Below are 16,724 nucleotides of genomic sequence, written 5' to 3' on the forward strand. Positions count from 1 at the left end.
GTAGACAAATAGATAGATCAATACAGCAAAATAGAAAACCCAAAAACAATTCCACACTTATACGATCAATTATTCAATGACAAAGAAGGCAAGAATATACAATGGGGAAAATACCCTTTCAATACTTGATGTTGAGAAGACTATACACAGATACTTACAAAATAATGAAATTTGACCATATTCACACCATAGGCTAAAGTAAACTGATAAATGGTAAAACATGTAAATGTAAGATCTAAATCATAATCCTCTTAGAAGAAAACATAAGCAGTAAATTCCTTGACAACAGTCTGAACAATAATTATTTAAACTGATTCTTCAGGCAAGGAGAGAAAAAAAAACCAAAAAAACCTGTTAAGACTGTCCCAAAATAAATGTTTTTTTTTCCCAAGCAAAGGAAACAATTAACAGAACGAAAACTTAGTGAATGGAAATATATATTCCAATCATTTATCTGATAAGAGACTAATATCCAAAATATATAATAAAATCATGTGATTCAATAACAAAAACTCAAAGAGCCCAGTTAAAAAATGTGCAAAATATATGACTAGAATTTTACAAAAAAAGACATACATATGGCCCACAGTCACAGGAAAATATGCTAAACATCACTAACCATTGAGTAAGTATGTATCAAAATCACATACTGATATAATCTAACACCTGTCTCAATGGCAAGTATCAAAAAGGAAACAATACATGGCAAAGACATGGAAAGGGAATACTGTGAACTGTCAGTGGCAATATAAATTATTGCACCAATTATTGAAAACAGTTTGGGTTTCCTTAAAAAAATAAAAATAGAATTACTGTATTGTCTGGTACCTCCAGTACTAGGCATTTATCTGAAGAAAATGAAAACACTAACTCAAAAAGGCATTCACTCTCTTATGTTTATCACAACATTGCTTACATAACAAAGATATGGAAGTAACATATTATCCAATGAGACTTGAATGGATAAAGATAACATAGTAATTTTGTGTACATATATAATGGAAATTTACTTAACCATAAAAAAAAATAAGACCTTGCCATTTAAGACAGCATGGGTATGTTTAGATGGTACTATGCTAAATGAAGTAAATCAAAAGAAGAAAATCAAATACCCTATGGTTTCACTTACATGTGGAATATAAATATCAAAACAAACTATTAAACAAAACAAAGTAGAAACCATTATGAAATATGGAAAGCAAACTGATAGTTGTTATAGGGGATGTGGTGGGGATGAAACAGGTAAAGGCAATTAAAAGTTTTCATTCTCCAGGTACAAAAGAAATAAAGCATGAATATGTAATATACCCCATATGGAATGTATTCAATTGTACTGTATAAATTTTGGATTGCAATATATAATAAATAGACTCATTTTGCCTATGATTTAATAAAATATATAAGTATAGAAACACTGTGTTTTATACCAGAAACTAATAAAGTACATCATATCAATTATTCTTCCATTAAAAAATAAAAATCTTCCTGGGTGAATAAAGGTTTAAGATATTCACATTTTGCACTCTCCTAAGGATAGGTATGAGATACAGAAATATATACTTTACTCTCATTCTCTTTGAGTGACTTCATATGTTGTAGACTCTAAGTCTAAACACTTCTCTCTTGGCCAGCAAGAGAGTGGTACACAGGATGAAAAGCGAGAGATGGCTAATGTCAGGAAAAGATGCGAGCCCCAAATAAGGGTCCTTGCTCCATTTTCATTAGGATCAGAAGGCTTACAAACATGGTGATGGATGTGCACAAAGAGACAATGGAACTGTGAACATTAACTTAGGGACATGCAGGAAATGGAGTCTTGAAGATATTCTGGGCTAGGGGTTTGCATTAATACAAAACAAAATCTTGGTGCCGGTCAGTCAGGAAGAAGGTTAGAGGACCACCCCTGTTTATCCTAGCTAGCTTAGGGGATGAGACAGGTAGGACACATGATCTCAGGGTTAATAAATGCACCTTTTCTTTTCTTAAGCATCTCCACTCGGGAAAGCTTCATCTGCAGTGCAGTGCAGCTGTGTATAGCACAATTTCCCTATTTACTTAAGTTGGTCCTTCCCTCCTGTGGAAGCAGCTTTCTGCTATCATACTACATTGGGGGGAGTTTTTGCCCTGAATTCTTAACCTTGCTTACCTTATATACCTTTGTATTGTGGCCTTTTGTCCCTCACTCTATTCTGGGTGTTTTTGCATCTGCCTCTCTATCCTGGCATCCTAATCTTGTTTACCCAAACTCGGGTGTGAGCACCCTATGGCTTTGTATTTCTTTATGCCTTGTTAACCCATTGGTATAAGCCCAGGGAGTTTCTAAGCTTATTCCCCACAGTTCCTTTTTTTGTTTCTTTGTTTGTTTTTCTTGGTTCTTCTAGTTTTGTATTTGAGAACCATCATAATGAGCTCCTGGTTCTTCCTTTGCTTTTGGGTGGCCTGAAGAGTAATTCTGCAAAGACATAAAAGGAGGCATAGTAAAAGCATTCTACTACTCAGAGTTATTCAGAATTTGAGATGGGTGCTAGCCATAAGTGAGAAAGGATTTAGGTCACACCACATTTCCCAGGAATCAGCCCATTCATTTTTAAGCTGATCCTCTGCATATTGTAGCTGTTGGCTCAATGTCATATCTAAATTTCTATATTGTCGAAAGGTGGGAAGAAAAGACACTGGGAAGGTGTGTCTGGACAGCATCCCAAGACTGGAAATGATTATAAGGAATTCCAGTCACACAAATATGCTGGTAGTTAGGGTCATAGGGCAGTTTAGAGTGGAGAAACAAAGCTTCCTGTTCCTTTCTAATAAGTTACACTGTAGCCTCAAGAGCCTTGAGGGCGGCCAAGTCTTGTTTATTAATGGGGATCTGGCTTAATAAATTCTGTGGTAGTGTTGACCATAAATTTATTAAGGACATTGGCTGTCTGGATAGTATGATGTAAGCTGACTCAAGATGCAGAGGCAGAGGCGATAATGCCTACTGCTGCTGCTAGGATGCCCATGATTAACAGGCCAATTTTTTTTTTTTTTTGCCATACAGCAGAGTGCCAGTGTTGAATAACCTTGGAATGAGCACCTAGTCCTGATGGATGCATATAGATATCAGAGCTATTAATAGGAACCCAGGCTGAGATGCGCTAAGTACTAATAAGGAGGAGATATTTAATTGGGTGATAGTATTATTACTTACACAAGACACAAACCAGCCTTGGGAAGTAGAGATATTATAATTATTTCCAAGTTGCCAGATCTGTAAGGTGGAGGTAGCAAAGAGAATGTAGAGAGAAGGGACACAAATAGTGGTCCATTGTACAGGGAGGCCCAAGTTAGGTTAACATGCCGTTTTACATAAATGTCACCATGGCTAATAGTACAAGTGAAGAGGGGAAGACCTAGCATCCAAAGATTAACAAGCCAAGATTCTTTAATTTTACTTTATAAGCAGAAATTATAGGGTCAGACAAACCTCCATCTTTTCAAAAAATACTCTCCTTACTAAACTGGTAAAAGGATATGGTCTTATTAGAATATTTTGTTTCAAGATGTCCTCTAGGACCCATGTCAATAATAGTCCAATTTCCCCAGTAAAGATTATGATCAGTCTCTCCATAGCAGTTTGTCCGAGGAATAATGTTCCAGGGGTGGTCTGAATACTTGAGACTAGAGCAAGCTACAACATTAGGAGTGTGAGATATGTTTTTTGTTGAGGTATACCAAAACTTGCAGCTGAGAAAAAGGTTATAATATCTGGGCTTGTAGAGGTTTTGGGCTGTACATGTAAAAGCTAGTTGGTTTTTAGTTTAAGGAAAGCAGATAAGTTGTTGAGTTTAAAAACACACATAGGAGGTGCTGAAGTAAGCCACCATTGAGGTCTTAGCATGTCAAGCCAATGCTTTTGTTCAGCTTGGAAGGGAGGGTTAAGATTGGCTCCTCCCATGAACTCAGGGTCATTTTTGCTAATAGGAATATCCTGGTCTAAGAGTGTTAGGCTATCAAATATAGGTGGGTTAAGGAGATGAGCCCAATATGAATATGGAGCTTGGCATGGACAAAAGAGGGCAAGGAATATCATCAGAGTTACCCATATTGAATTTCTGTCAATGATGGAGATCATGGCTATCAGGTGCGAGTCAGGGGTGTATGCAGTACCATTGTGTTGTAAGAGGATGCTGGCCTGTTTAGACAGGTGTTTAAGGCTGCCCCATATTATATCAGGAGCAAGGACTTGCTTTTGTGGAGTGGTTTCAGGATGAGGAGTCCATGAAGAGGCTTCTTCCATCTTGAAGAAGAGGGCCAGTGACTGCTCACTCAGTCATTCTCTGGAAGTCTTGGTTCATTGGAACATATCCTAGGGGTCTCCACCCTGCCACAGTATGGCTTCACCAACTGACAGGGGATCCACAGTGGTTCGGAATCTGAAAGAACACAAACATATCCTCAACTCCAGGTGAGAAGTTTAGTGGGCCCAGACCATGTGCACCCCCCTTCAGGGCTCTTGTACAACACCATAGGGTGAGAGGGCTTATCTTATTTTGAAGAATATCACTCAGCTACAGTTAGTCCTTGAGGATTAAGATTTTTAAAGTTAAGAGTAATCATAGTATAATTAAGAAGGAGCTGAGGTTGTAATGCAAACAACCAGGGGTATCTCCCCCTTTTTGTTTTATGTAACATGTTTTTGAGCATAATATATGCTCATTTTAAAATTGTTTCACTTTGTGGATTATAAGGAATAGGTAATTCTAACCAAGGTTTAAGTAAAGCAACTTAAAAGGATGTGTTGTCCTGTTGTTTTACCCTTCTAATTAAAATTATATTCATTTTCTTATTTACTTATTTATTTATTACCATTAACAAAAATGTATTTTTTCTCTGGTTGTCATAGGATGCATTAATTTTATTTAAGTTCAACAGTAACTTACTTATTGATCATTGGCAATTGAAGGAGGGGGCTAAAGGGCCAAAGTCAAGGTCTATCCCCCTGTTTTCTCAACAATGCCCACATAAATATGTTTCATCCATGTGGACATCCATTTGTGGCATACAGTGGACTAAGTTTAGTAAAATGGCTCCCATGTATCTTAGTAAAAGCTCTTCATATATCATCCATCCCTCACATGCCATAGGCACCCATTCCTCTGCTAAACAGGAACAACACAAATGTGGAAGACTGAGGCTGGCAACCTCATTTTGATGAGTATTGTCATTATTTTACCAGCCTTTGGAAAAAAAAAGGAGGCGGAATTATAATTGTAACCCTGTGTACTTTTAAAATCCATTTGTTTTAACCTTAGTCCTTCCTGTCCATACATAAAATTTATTTTTAAATATTTTTCTTTACAAACATTCTACAACTTTTCTTTGCATTTAGATTTTGTCCCAAGACATTTTTCTCCAAGTAACCAGTCTCATTTAGGGCAAAATTACTTTCTTTTACCTTCAACAAAAATATAGTTCCATTTCTTATATTTTTCTTTCATATCTCCTACTTTTCTAGATACAGAGTTGCTTTTCTTATTTTTATCAGTTTTAACTACATTTAGCAGAATTTTAACTGTTTGAAACCTTAGTCTCTACTGAAAACTAAGAAGTGATCAATTGTGAATTGTCTGTTACATCAGAAAAAAAACAGGTGGTAAACTTATGAATCCTTTAAACATAAAGCATGAATTTAAACATTTATTTATTTATTTATTTATTTATTTATTTATTTATTTATTTTAAGAAGTCAGAAACATAAATCCATGTTTAGTAGGCAAAGCTTTATCATTCCATTTGATTTGGAAGAGATCTACATGTCCAACGAACTCAATTCAATTTATCATTTATTTAAAATGTTAAAGGTTTAGGTCACCAAAGACACTGAAAGCTATCTTGACAAATACCTATGAAAACTATGAGGCAAACAAAGTTAACCATTATTTTAAGTTATCCTTTTGTTAATAAGTTGGAAGAGAGATAACATGAGCTTATTTGAACTTAAGTAAACCTTAGTAGAATAAAGTTTTATAATTTGAAAGACATGCCTATATTAATAATATTTCATCTATGTCCCCTTAAAAGTTTACCACTGTTAATATTTTCCCATGGAACCAGTGAAAAAATCTAAAATTTAAGGGGATATTTTTTTTTGCTTTTTGATAGCCTCGGGAGAAGGAGTTGATGCCCTCTGAGGTATTGAAGAGATGAGCAGATACCAATTTTTGTTTTGTTTTGTTTTGTTTTGTTTTGTTTTGTTTTCCACTAGTGGAATTAGACAGTATATGTCAGGCCAGAGAAGACTGGGAAGTTCCCAGAAACAAAAGGAGTTTTGGCAGCTGCTTAGGAATATTCCTTAAAATTTCCATTCCAAGTTACAGTAGGCAGAGACAATTGGCTCTATTCATCAGTCTTTAATTCAGGAAATGAATGAGAGAAAGGCCCTTAGATATAATTAGAGTAACCAGAGAGTATAGGGAGAAACGGTGAGAGAGAGGGAGAGAGTTAGAGTCTCCTATATTAGGGATAGCCTGTGTAAAATACACTGCACTATTTCAGCGCATTGCTTTACTGATAATAATTGGAGCTGGGCTTGCTACCTTGGTTGGGAATACTGCCTCGTGTCAGACAATTGTTCAAAAGACACCAGAATAGCAGCAGCAAAGTTCTGCACAGCACAAGCCACACAAGCATCATGAAATTCCTGAGCAAAGACAGCATATTGGGCTGGAATCAGGATGATTTTCACGAGACAGCCCCAGCAACAGACACACTTGGAATAAGTGCCACAAATAGTTTCCAAAATACCTATCGTAAAAGGGATATGAAGGCGGTAGAGTTGAACTGCTTTCTGTAATTCCCTTACTGTTTGGAAGGGCAAGCTTTCATGGACATATTGTCCATTTTGCCTCACAACAGGAAACAGCCGGGATTCACAGGCCTTATGGACTTTTTTAAGGCACTTTTGCATTGGGGTAAGGACCTTATCAGAGTCGATTGATGAAGTTTTTTGAGGCTCGATGTCGTCCCACCCTTTGGGGGGAGGAGGAGTATCTGTTGGCTGTAAAGGTGCCAGAGGCACTGCCTGATTATAGGTGGGCCAAGGTTTTCCATTCATCTTAGATAACTCTATATCTTCATATACGTTGTCTGAGCTCAAGGGGAGAAGGCAGTGCAGATGACGGACCAAGTGAGGTTTACTTCAGGGGGGCATTAGCCCCTTAAGAATGCCTGGCCTTTAATGTTTTCCCTACTCATTCCCACACATCAAAATCATAAGTTCCTGGTTTACAGAACCAAGGGCAATTTTGTTGGACAGCCAGCAATAATTTAAGGAGAGCCTTATAGTTTGAGTCATCCTTGCTGTCTCTCATAGTGACTGAAGAATTCAAATATAGAGCTTTTGTTCAGGGGCTAGGGAGTCAAGAGCTAGGGAGTTTCCTATGGGAGATCTTTCAGAGAGTTCTGCAACAGAGAATCCTAATATAGTTTCACTTTATCTCTTACCTCAGCAGGTAGAGACTATACCAGATGTGTTTTTTTTTTTTTTCTTGGAGCTTCTTTTTTTTAAATTTTTAATGTTTCTTTATTTTTGAGAGAGAGAGAGAGAGAGATAAAGAGAGAGAGAGCAGTGGAGGGGCATAGAGAGAGGGAGACACAGAATCCCAAGCAGGCTCCAGGCTCTGAGATGTCAGCACAGAGCCTAATGTGGGACTTGAACCACAAACTGTGAGATCATGAACTGAGCTGAAGTCTGATGCTTAACTGACTGAGCCACCCAGGTTCCCCTTTTTCTTGGAGCTTCTTACCTGTTTCATGGCATCCCACACTCCTTGTGTCTCACCTCCTGACCATGTTGGCTCCTTGCCCACATTGGCCAGTAGTCCCCCTTTCCTTCTATCATGTTGGGATCACCATCTGTCATAGGTTCTAAGTCTAACATTCTCTCTTAGCCAGCAAGAGAGCGGGGTGAAGGATGAAAAGTGAGAGATAGATAATGTCCTGGAAAAGACAAGAGCCCCAAATAAGGGTCCTTCCTCCATTTTCATTAGGATCAAGAGGCTTACAAACATGTTGATGGATGTGCACAAAGAGACAAGGAAACTGTGAACATTAACTTGGGGACATGAGGGAAAGGGACTGGAAGGTATTCAGGGTTAGGAGTTTGGGTTAATACAAAACAAAATCCTGGTTTCAGGAAGTCAGACGGTTGGTTGTTTACAGCAGACATGAGGCACCACCTCTGTTTATCTTAGTTAGCTTAGGGGATGAGACAGGTAGGACATGTGATCTCAGGGTTAACAAGGCACCTTTTCTTTTGTTAATCACCTATGCTTCATCCACAGTGCAGCGCAGTGGTCTATAGCCCAATTTACCTGTCTATAGCCCAATTTACCTGTTTACCTAACTTGGTGCTTCCCTGCTGTGGAAGCAGCTTTCTGCTACAGTAATAAATTGGGGAGTGTTTTTGCTCTGAACACCTAATCTTACTTACCTCATATACCTTTGTATTGTGGGCCTTTGCTCCCCTCTCTATTCTGGGTGTTTTTGCACCCCCTCTCTATTATGGATGCCTTTGCACACCACTCTCTCTCTCGGGGACCTAATCCTGTTTATCCAAACTCAAGTGTGAGAATCCTATGGCTTTGTACTTCTTTATGCCTTTTAACCCATTGGTGTAAGCCCAGGGAATTTCTAAGCTTATTCCCCACATTCCTACAATGGTCATATCTATAATATTTAATGTAAGAGAAATAATGATTGAAACTGTTTCAAAACTTTGATATGAGATGGTAATACTTGTTACAGAGTTGTGCTTTGGAGACACTTGATGGAGGGCAGCTCAGAACTACTAAATACCCAAGAGATCACACTCTTCTCTGGAGACTATCACCCTTGGTGGTGCTGGAGGGTCATGACTCAGACCTCTCTGAATCATGGTACAGGTTCTCAAACTCTGTCAAGTATCTCTACTGGGTCAAAGTTGTATTTATTTATTATCCAGCTGCATAGCACTTGGATCACACACACAAAATACATAGTTTCCAAATTCCATCTGTCATGTGCTGAACCACCTTCACAGAGCAATGAAATGTCAGAATTTTTAGTTTCACTCTCTAACTTACTTGTGTTTCCTTCTTAAAGGTAAACTCCAGGAAGAATATGGTAAGTCATTAATTACTTCCTTGTGTTTATTGGATTGATCTCAATATCAAAAGATAAGATTTGTTAAAAAGAATATTTAGGAGAAAAACATTTGGTAAAGATAGAAGGAAATAAATACTGATTATGAATTTGGGGTTGTGCATTTCCTTATCTTTTTCCTCATTAGGTTAGGTTTCCATGAGCTCTGTTGGATCATTGGGTGTATAATACCAAGGAGTTTGCAAGTATTGCTTTGATTCTACAGAGAGGAGAAGCTGGTTAATACCTGGGCAAAGTAGAAAAGCAAGGTCTGCAGTAACCCACCAGAAATCCTGAACAGGCACATGGTGCTACATTTCAATGCAGAGCACAGCCTGGTCCACCATCCAAATCTCTACTAATGTTACCTATTCTCACTTTTTGTTGGCTAGTTTCCAGCATACATTTAACTTGCCAATCCATGTCATTGAAACTGAGAAAAGCAAGCTTGTGTCAAATGCAAGTGTAGAATCTTTTTTTCTCTTCTGCATTTTCAAAACATCCTCATGTTTTGAGGATTCTTTCTAGCCTCCTCTGACCCCCTCACATTTTAAATATTTCCTCATGTGCTGCAGACGAGTTTCCAAGGTATGAATGGGTGTTTGTATTATCATCAGTGTATGCTCTCTCTGAAGTGTCGGGGAAAATTCATGTCTTTTAATGCAAGGAATTCTTCTTGGCATGAGTGATGAAGACTGATTCACTGTAACAGGTTATTCCTGACTCTCGTTATATTCCTCTCTCAAAGGCTTGCTCATCCTGTCCCAGTCTCTTGAAGTACAGATCCCATGTGTAATCTGGATGAACTTTTCTTAGGGAATATCCTATCATGAGCTCCACACAATCAACAAATGGAGGGACATAGACCGACTTAGTTCTTGTAGAAAGGAAACTGCAGACAATGGAATTATGAGCATATTTCATGATACTCCAGAGTCCCTTAGAAAAAGTCTGTTTGAGATGATGGACACAAGTCCTGCTTCTTTTTCCTCTTCTCCAGCTCTTATTTTTACATATTGCTTAATATTGTACCAAGTCAGAGGTTGAAAGATTTTAGTAAAGTCTATTTCTTTAGAAATTCTTCTATATATACTTTGTTGAATATTATATATTTTGTTTTTACACAGACCTCTTAACTGAACAGAAAGGTGAGTAGTATTTGTATATATTTTAGAGGCAAACATCATAGAAAAATATACTCGATCAACTAAAATTTAGCAAACGATTTCTATATCATAAATTATCAATTCTTTCAATTGGTCTCCCTGTATAACATTAGTTAGTTATCAGTTGAAACTAATTTGTTTCTGGTAATGTTATAAATCATAGGTTGTGTAACCAATTTTCATTTAAATACAGTCACACTGTGGCATTTTTGTTGAAATATTTTATCTGTTTATTACATATTTCTTTTTAAGGGCCAAAGAAAGTATTCAGATATTCCTTTATGATTTTTTCTACTATGACTTCCAAAATGCATAACCATACCTGAATTTTGATCATCAACTTGGTTTCTGCTAATTCCTAACTTCTTTATAATTAAATATTTATTGATGTTAATTTGTACTTTATATGATAAGACAACAACCAAATATGTAACAATCAAGTTTTCGCTCTTTAAAAAAGATTTACACTTTTCCGTGTTATATGTAAAATTGTTAAATATGATCTTCATATGTTTTGATATTCTGTATCCAGGTTGTTTTGTTTGTTTTGATTTTTTTTTGTAACACTTGGCCTTTTTATTTAAGAGAAACTCGACTTTGTTACTTAAAAAAATAATTTTTTAATGTTCATTTTATTTATTTTGAGAGACAGATTGAGAGAGCAGGGGAGGGGCAGAGAAAGAGGGATAGGAAGGATCTCAAGTAGGCTGTGTGCTGTCAGTGCAGAGCTATGGGGAATCTAACTCACAGACCGTGAGATCATGTCCTGAGCTGAAGTCAAGAGTCAGATGCTCAAGTGACTGAGCTACCAAGGTGCCCTAGGGACATGTTTCTTAGTGATTTTATCTCTGAGCCTTTGCACTTGTTTTTCTCTATTCCTGAAATACTTTATTTCTGTGCTCATGTCACAATTAACTCTGCTTTCCCTGTCGGAACTTGGTGAATGATCACGACCACAGAGAGGGATCTGAGTACTCTATGGAATCCCACAGCCATGCAGTCTCTCATTATTGCTTAGCATGGTGCTTTGTGCATGTGACAGGTCAGAGTTCTGTGTCCTCCTTTACTGAGGGAGCCTGATCCGTGCAGAGCTAAGGGCGGCCAGTCCACAAATATCTGTTGAGTGGAAGAAATGATTTTTATTCATATTTTTTGTCGTTTTCTGTTTGTTTTCCTCTTTGGTTTTCTAGATTATGTAGGAAAAGAGAACAATATTTCCATTGCTATCCTGTTCGATGGCTTAAAGATCACATAACACCTAAATTACAGAATCACATAGGTGAAAATTAATCTCTTACATTGGCTTCATCTCATAGTGGTCTGAAACTCATGTCTTTAGACATACAACTCTGGGTCAGGTGAGGCAAGGTGAAGACTCTTTTACTGGAACTGCCAGAAATGGGCTTGCCCAGGAGACTTCCAGTTAGGATCTATGTGACCTCAGGACAACCATGTGGAGTGTGGATTTCGTACGCCATGTGTGGATATAAATGGGGTGGGAGTTGGGAGGTAGCAACTTGATGAATACAGCAAAATCCTCCTTAAATGAAAGAGTCAGTATTTGAGCATTTAAGCACACAGATGACCCTCATGTGAGACCAATTTTTCTCCTTCGCTCCACCAACCCACACTCCTATACTCAGTTATCTTTCTTGGAGGATCCACAAGCTTCATGGGAAGTGAGAGGCAGTAGCAGACCTGAGGCAGAAGTGGCAAGGGACATTGCATGCCCTGGACAGTTAAATATTCAAAATATGCATCAGAAAAATAATTTGGCATAGTTTATTTGCAAGGATAATGGTGACATTTAATGAGGTTTGTACCTTGCATGAACTTAATGATTTCCAAGTTATTCTACCAACCAGTTTTAAAGGCACATAGAACTATGTGTAGTATAGTCATATTTGGTCAAATGTTTAATAAATATCTATTGTGAAATTGCACTTATTTCAATGAATGAGGTACTTTCCAGGAAACATGCTATACTATTGCTTACTTAAGACACTTTCTGGGGCACCTGGGTGGCTCAAATCCCTTGGGCGTCTAACATCGGCTACGGTCCTGATCACAGGGTTTGTGAGTGGGAGCCCTGATTCAGGCTCTGTACTGACAGGTTGGACCCTGTAGCCTGCTTCAGATTCGGTCTCCCTCTCACTCTGCTCCTTTGCTCGCTCTCTCTCTCTCTCTCTCTCTCTTTCTCTCAAAAATAAATAAACATTAATTATAAAAAATAAAGAAACTTCTCAAAACACGGCTAGGGAAGATATTTGCTAACTCTTTGAAATAAAAAAGAGAGAGAGAGAGAGAGAGAGAAAGAGAGTGTTATTATGTGTTTGAGGGTAAAATCCATAGGAATTGCATTTCATCTTAAGTATGCCGCCATGTAGAGTTTATTCTGGAGGACAAATCAGCAATAATTTAATAATTTCAGATTAATTTAAGATAGAGTTGGTAGGTTTCCATGACTGTATGACTAAACAGCCTGTGGTTTCGAACATTTTAAGATGTGTATCAGGAAACCACCTACTTATTGTCAAAACTCCAAAACAGATGTCTTGAGTTTATTTGGTTCGCATTAAGGATTCATTACTTGAGCTGAGTATGCTAAAGACTCCACCTTCTTAATGCAAGGTAAGTAAAACATACCGTCATTCTGAGGAAATCCTTCGTTCTCACTTATTTTTTTTTCTTTTTTGTTTTTTACTTTTTTTTATTCTTCATTTTCTGCTTATCAGCTTCCCGATACTAGAAATGATCTCGTGCTAAAATGTGGTCCGTAAGGCCACTTTAACACTACCCTCTTATCTTGGAAAGGATGGATGCAATTTTTAGGTCCTTAGCACTTATTTTCTCAAATTTCAGACCTCATCCAAAAGAGATTTTTTTTAATATCCTCTCTTGTATCTATATAAATGCATTTACAAGTCAAATAATATATTTTTTAATTTTGTGTTATTTTAGTATTGTTATTAATTATTATTATTATTATTATTCAGTAAATACAAGTATCTTTCTATGTCAGAGAAATATACTGGATCGTCAAGTTTCTGGGTGTCTGTTTTCAAATGTGGACCAAGTTCTGGGACAGATTTTCCATGAATAGGGATAGGAAGACACTTTCTAACATACTTTTTTGTTTGTTTCTTTCTTTATGTATGGAAAATAGAAGAAGAGAACGGTAAGTTGATATTTAGTTTTCAACATTCCACACTTGAAGTTTTTTTTTCATTTTAATAAAACAACAAAATTCAGACATTCCATTTATGGCCCAGACATGTTTCAAAGCAACTAAAATATATTTCTGCTACTTTTTTAAAAGTGAACATAAGTATTCGTAAGACAAGGAATGATGTAGGCCTAAATGGAGAAGAACAAGATGCATCACCTGGTGGTGCTGAGGGCCGGGACTCAGGTCTTATATATGCCTCATTCAGTGAGGACAGTCAGCTTTTGTGCATATAATAATTAACCATCTATTGTATACTCAGTGCTTGAGAAACACTGAGGAGAAAAGATTCTCTTTCATTATTGAAGTTGCTGTCTTACAACAGATGCAAATTCCACATTCAAATAATAAAGGAAAAACAAATATTCTAAAAGTGTTATGGAAGAGGATTCATGATGCTCTGAACACATACAATGGTGAGATTGGACTTATTCATGGGGTTGTGGATTTGCTGAAAAGCAACAATGAGGATGAGGCTAGTTATATTGAAAGGAACAGGTAGGTAGGTCAAAGAGAAAACTGGTATGTGTAAAGCACAAAGCACAATATGCTTATACTTTTCAGAGTAGAGATCATGTACCTTTTTGGTTAGGTTAATTCCTAGTTATCTAATGGTTTCTGGTGTAATTATAAATAAGACTGATCCCTTACTTTCTTTTTCTGCTGGTTCATTGTTGGTGTATGAGGAATCTAAATAGAATTCTGCACATTGATTGTGTATCCTGTGACTGTACTAGATTTCTGTATCATTTCTAGAAATTCTTTTGTGAAATCTTTTGGATTTTCTATAACATGTCATTTGCAAGTAGTAGAAGTTTGACTTCTTCTCTATGCATGTGGATGCTTTTTATTTCTTTGTATTGTCTGTTTGCTGAGGCTCAGATTTCCAGTATGATGTCAAGTAACAGGGGCGAGAGTGGATATCTATGTTTGTTTGTCTGTCTGTCTGTTTTTTTTTTTTTTTTCTGACAAATCTTTCAGCAGTTCCCCATTGAGGATGATATTAAGTGTTGGTCTTTCACATATGGTTATTATTTTGTTGATGTATATTCTATCCCTATTTTGTGGAGGACTTTTAATTATTATTATTTATTATTAGTAGTAGTACTTTTTAAATCAAGAATCGACACCTGGGTTGCCTGAGTGGCTCAGTCACCTGACAGTCTGAATTTTGGTTTCAGGATGTTTTATGATCCCAGGGTCCTAAGATCAAGACCCACATCAGAGTCAGTGCTGAGCATGGAGTTGTTTAAGATTATCTCTCTTGCCCTCTCTCTATATATCCCCCATGCTTATGCTTGTGCCCTCTATCAATTAAGTAAATGTAAAAAAAAAAAAAAAAAAGAATTGATGCTGTACTTTGCTAAATGCTTTATCTGCAGCTATTGACAGAATCATATAGTTTTTCTTCATTCTTTTTTTGAGGTGATGTAACACATTGACTGATTTGGGAATATTGCACCACCCTTGCAGCACAGGAATAAATCCCACTTGGGCTTGGATAATGACTGTATGAATGTACTGTTTGATTCAGTTTGCTGGTGTTCCCTTGAGAATTTTTGCATTCATGTTCATTAGGGATATTAGCCTGTAGTTCTCTCTTCTTATTGGATTCTTTGTCTGATTTTGGTATCAGGGTAATGCTGACCTCATAGAATGAATTTGAAAGTCTTCCTTCAATTTCCGATTTTTGGAATAGTCTGAGAAGAATAGGTATTAACTCTTCTTTAACTGATTTATAGATTTTCCCTGTCAAGCAGTCAGGTCCTTGACTTTTGTTTGTGGGTAGAGTTTTGATTAGGAATTTAATGTCATTGCTGGTTATTGGTCTGCTCAAGTTTTCTTTCTCTTTCTGTTTCTGTTTCGGTAGGTTATATGTTTCTAGAAGTTTTTCCATTTCTTCCTTTTTGTCCAATTTGTTGTCATATATTTTTTATACTATGTTCTTATCATTGTTTATATTTCTGTGGTGTTGTTTGATGTTTCTCATCTCTCCTTTGTCATTTCATTTACTTGTGTCCTTTCTCTTACCTTTCTGATAAGTCTGGCAGGTGTTTATCAATTTTATTCTTATTTTTTTACATCCTGCTCCTGGTTTCATTGATCATTTCTACTATTTTGTTTGCTTGCTTGTTTCAATATCTTTTATTTCTGTTTGAATCTTCATTGTTACTTTCCTTCGGTAGGTTTTAGGCTTTGTTTTTCATTCTTTCTCTGGCTTTCATGTAAGGTTACGTTTTTTATTTGAGGTGTTTCCTGCTTCTTGAGGTAGGTATTGTTCTCTACTTCCTTTGGGACCACTTCTGCTGTATTCCTAAGCTGTGGACCATTGTGTTTTCATTTTCATTTCTTTGCATGTATTTTTTTTTCTCTTCATTTCCCATTCATTCTTTAAAACCACGTTATTTAACCTCCTTATATTTGTGGTCTTTCTAATGTGTGTGTGTGTGTGTGTGTGTGTGTGTGTGTGTGTGTGTATTTACTTCAAGTTTCATAGCATTGGGGTGATAAAAGATGCACAGAGTGATCTGACTCATTTCATCTCAGTGAGGCCTGAGATGTTATCTATTCTGGAGAATGTCCCTAGTGCACTTGAAAAAAAATGTGTATTGTGCTCCTGTAGGACAGAATTCTCTGCATATATCTGTTAAGTCCATCTGATCCAGTGTGTCATTCAAAACAATTGTTTCCTTATTGATTGTCTGCTTGGGTGTTTTGTCCATTGAAGTAAGTGGGGTGTGAAAGCCCCCTACTCTTATTGTATTTTTATAAAGGAGTTCCTTTATTTTTGTTACTAATTGTTTTATGTATTCAGGTGTTTCCATGTTGGTGGCATAAATATTTACAACTGTGAGATCTACTTGTTGGATAGACCTCTTCACTTTGATATAGTATCCTTTGTCATTTCCTGTTCCTGTCTTTGGTTTAAAGTCTACTCTGCCTGAGATAAGTATTGCTACTCTGGCTTTCTTTCCACAGGCATTGGCGTGATAAGTATTTATCCCTCTATCCCTTCCCATTCAATCTGCAGGCATTGTGAGGTCTTAAATGAGTCTCTTATAGACAGCACGTAGAAAGGTCTTGTTTGTTTGGTTTTTTTTCTCTATTGTTTTTGTTTCTATTCTTTTCTGATACTATATGTCTTTTGATTGGAGCACATCCTACACTTA

General features: G+C 36.9%; 1 protein-coding gene across 3 annotated transcripts in view; it reads left to right on the forward strand.

The window, feature by feature from the left end:
• The window catches only part of LOC109259552 (butyrophilin subfamily 1 member A1-like), a 100,982-nt gene that overhangs the window by 67,711 nt on the left and 16,547 nt on the right, over positions 1 to 16,724 (forward strand). For all 3 annotated transcript variants that reach the window (XM_053905836.1, XM_053905925.1, XM_053905887.1), the window contains 3 exons: positions 9,124 to 9,144; positions 10,290 to 10,310; positions 13,495 to 13,506. In XM_053905836.1, the coding sequence (XP_053761811.1) occupies positions 9,124 to 9,144; positions 10,290 to 10,310; positions 13,495 to 13,506 (54 nt within the window). The remainder of the gene's footprint in view (positions 1 to 9,123; positions 9,145 to 10,289; positions 10,311 to 13,494; positions 13,507 to 16,724) is intronic.

Source organism: Panthera pardus, unplaced genomic scaffold, assembly GCF_024362965.1.
Source record: "Panthera pardus isolate Hobbes unplaced genomic scaffold, ASM2436296v1 HiC_scaffold_1, whole genome shotgun sequence".
Classification (NCBI taxonomy): Eukaryota; Metazoa; Chordata; class Mammalia; order Carnivora; family Felidae; genus Panthera; species Panthera pardus.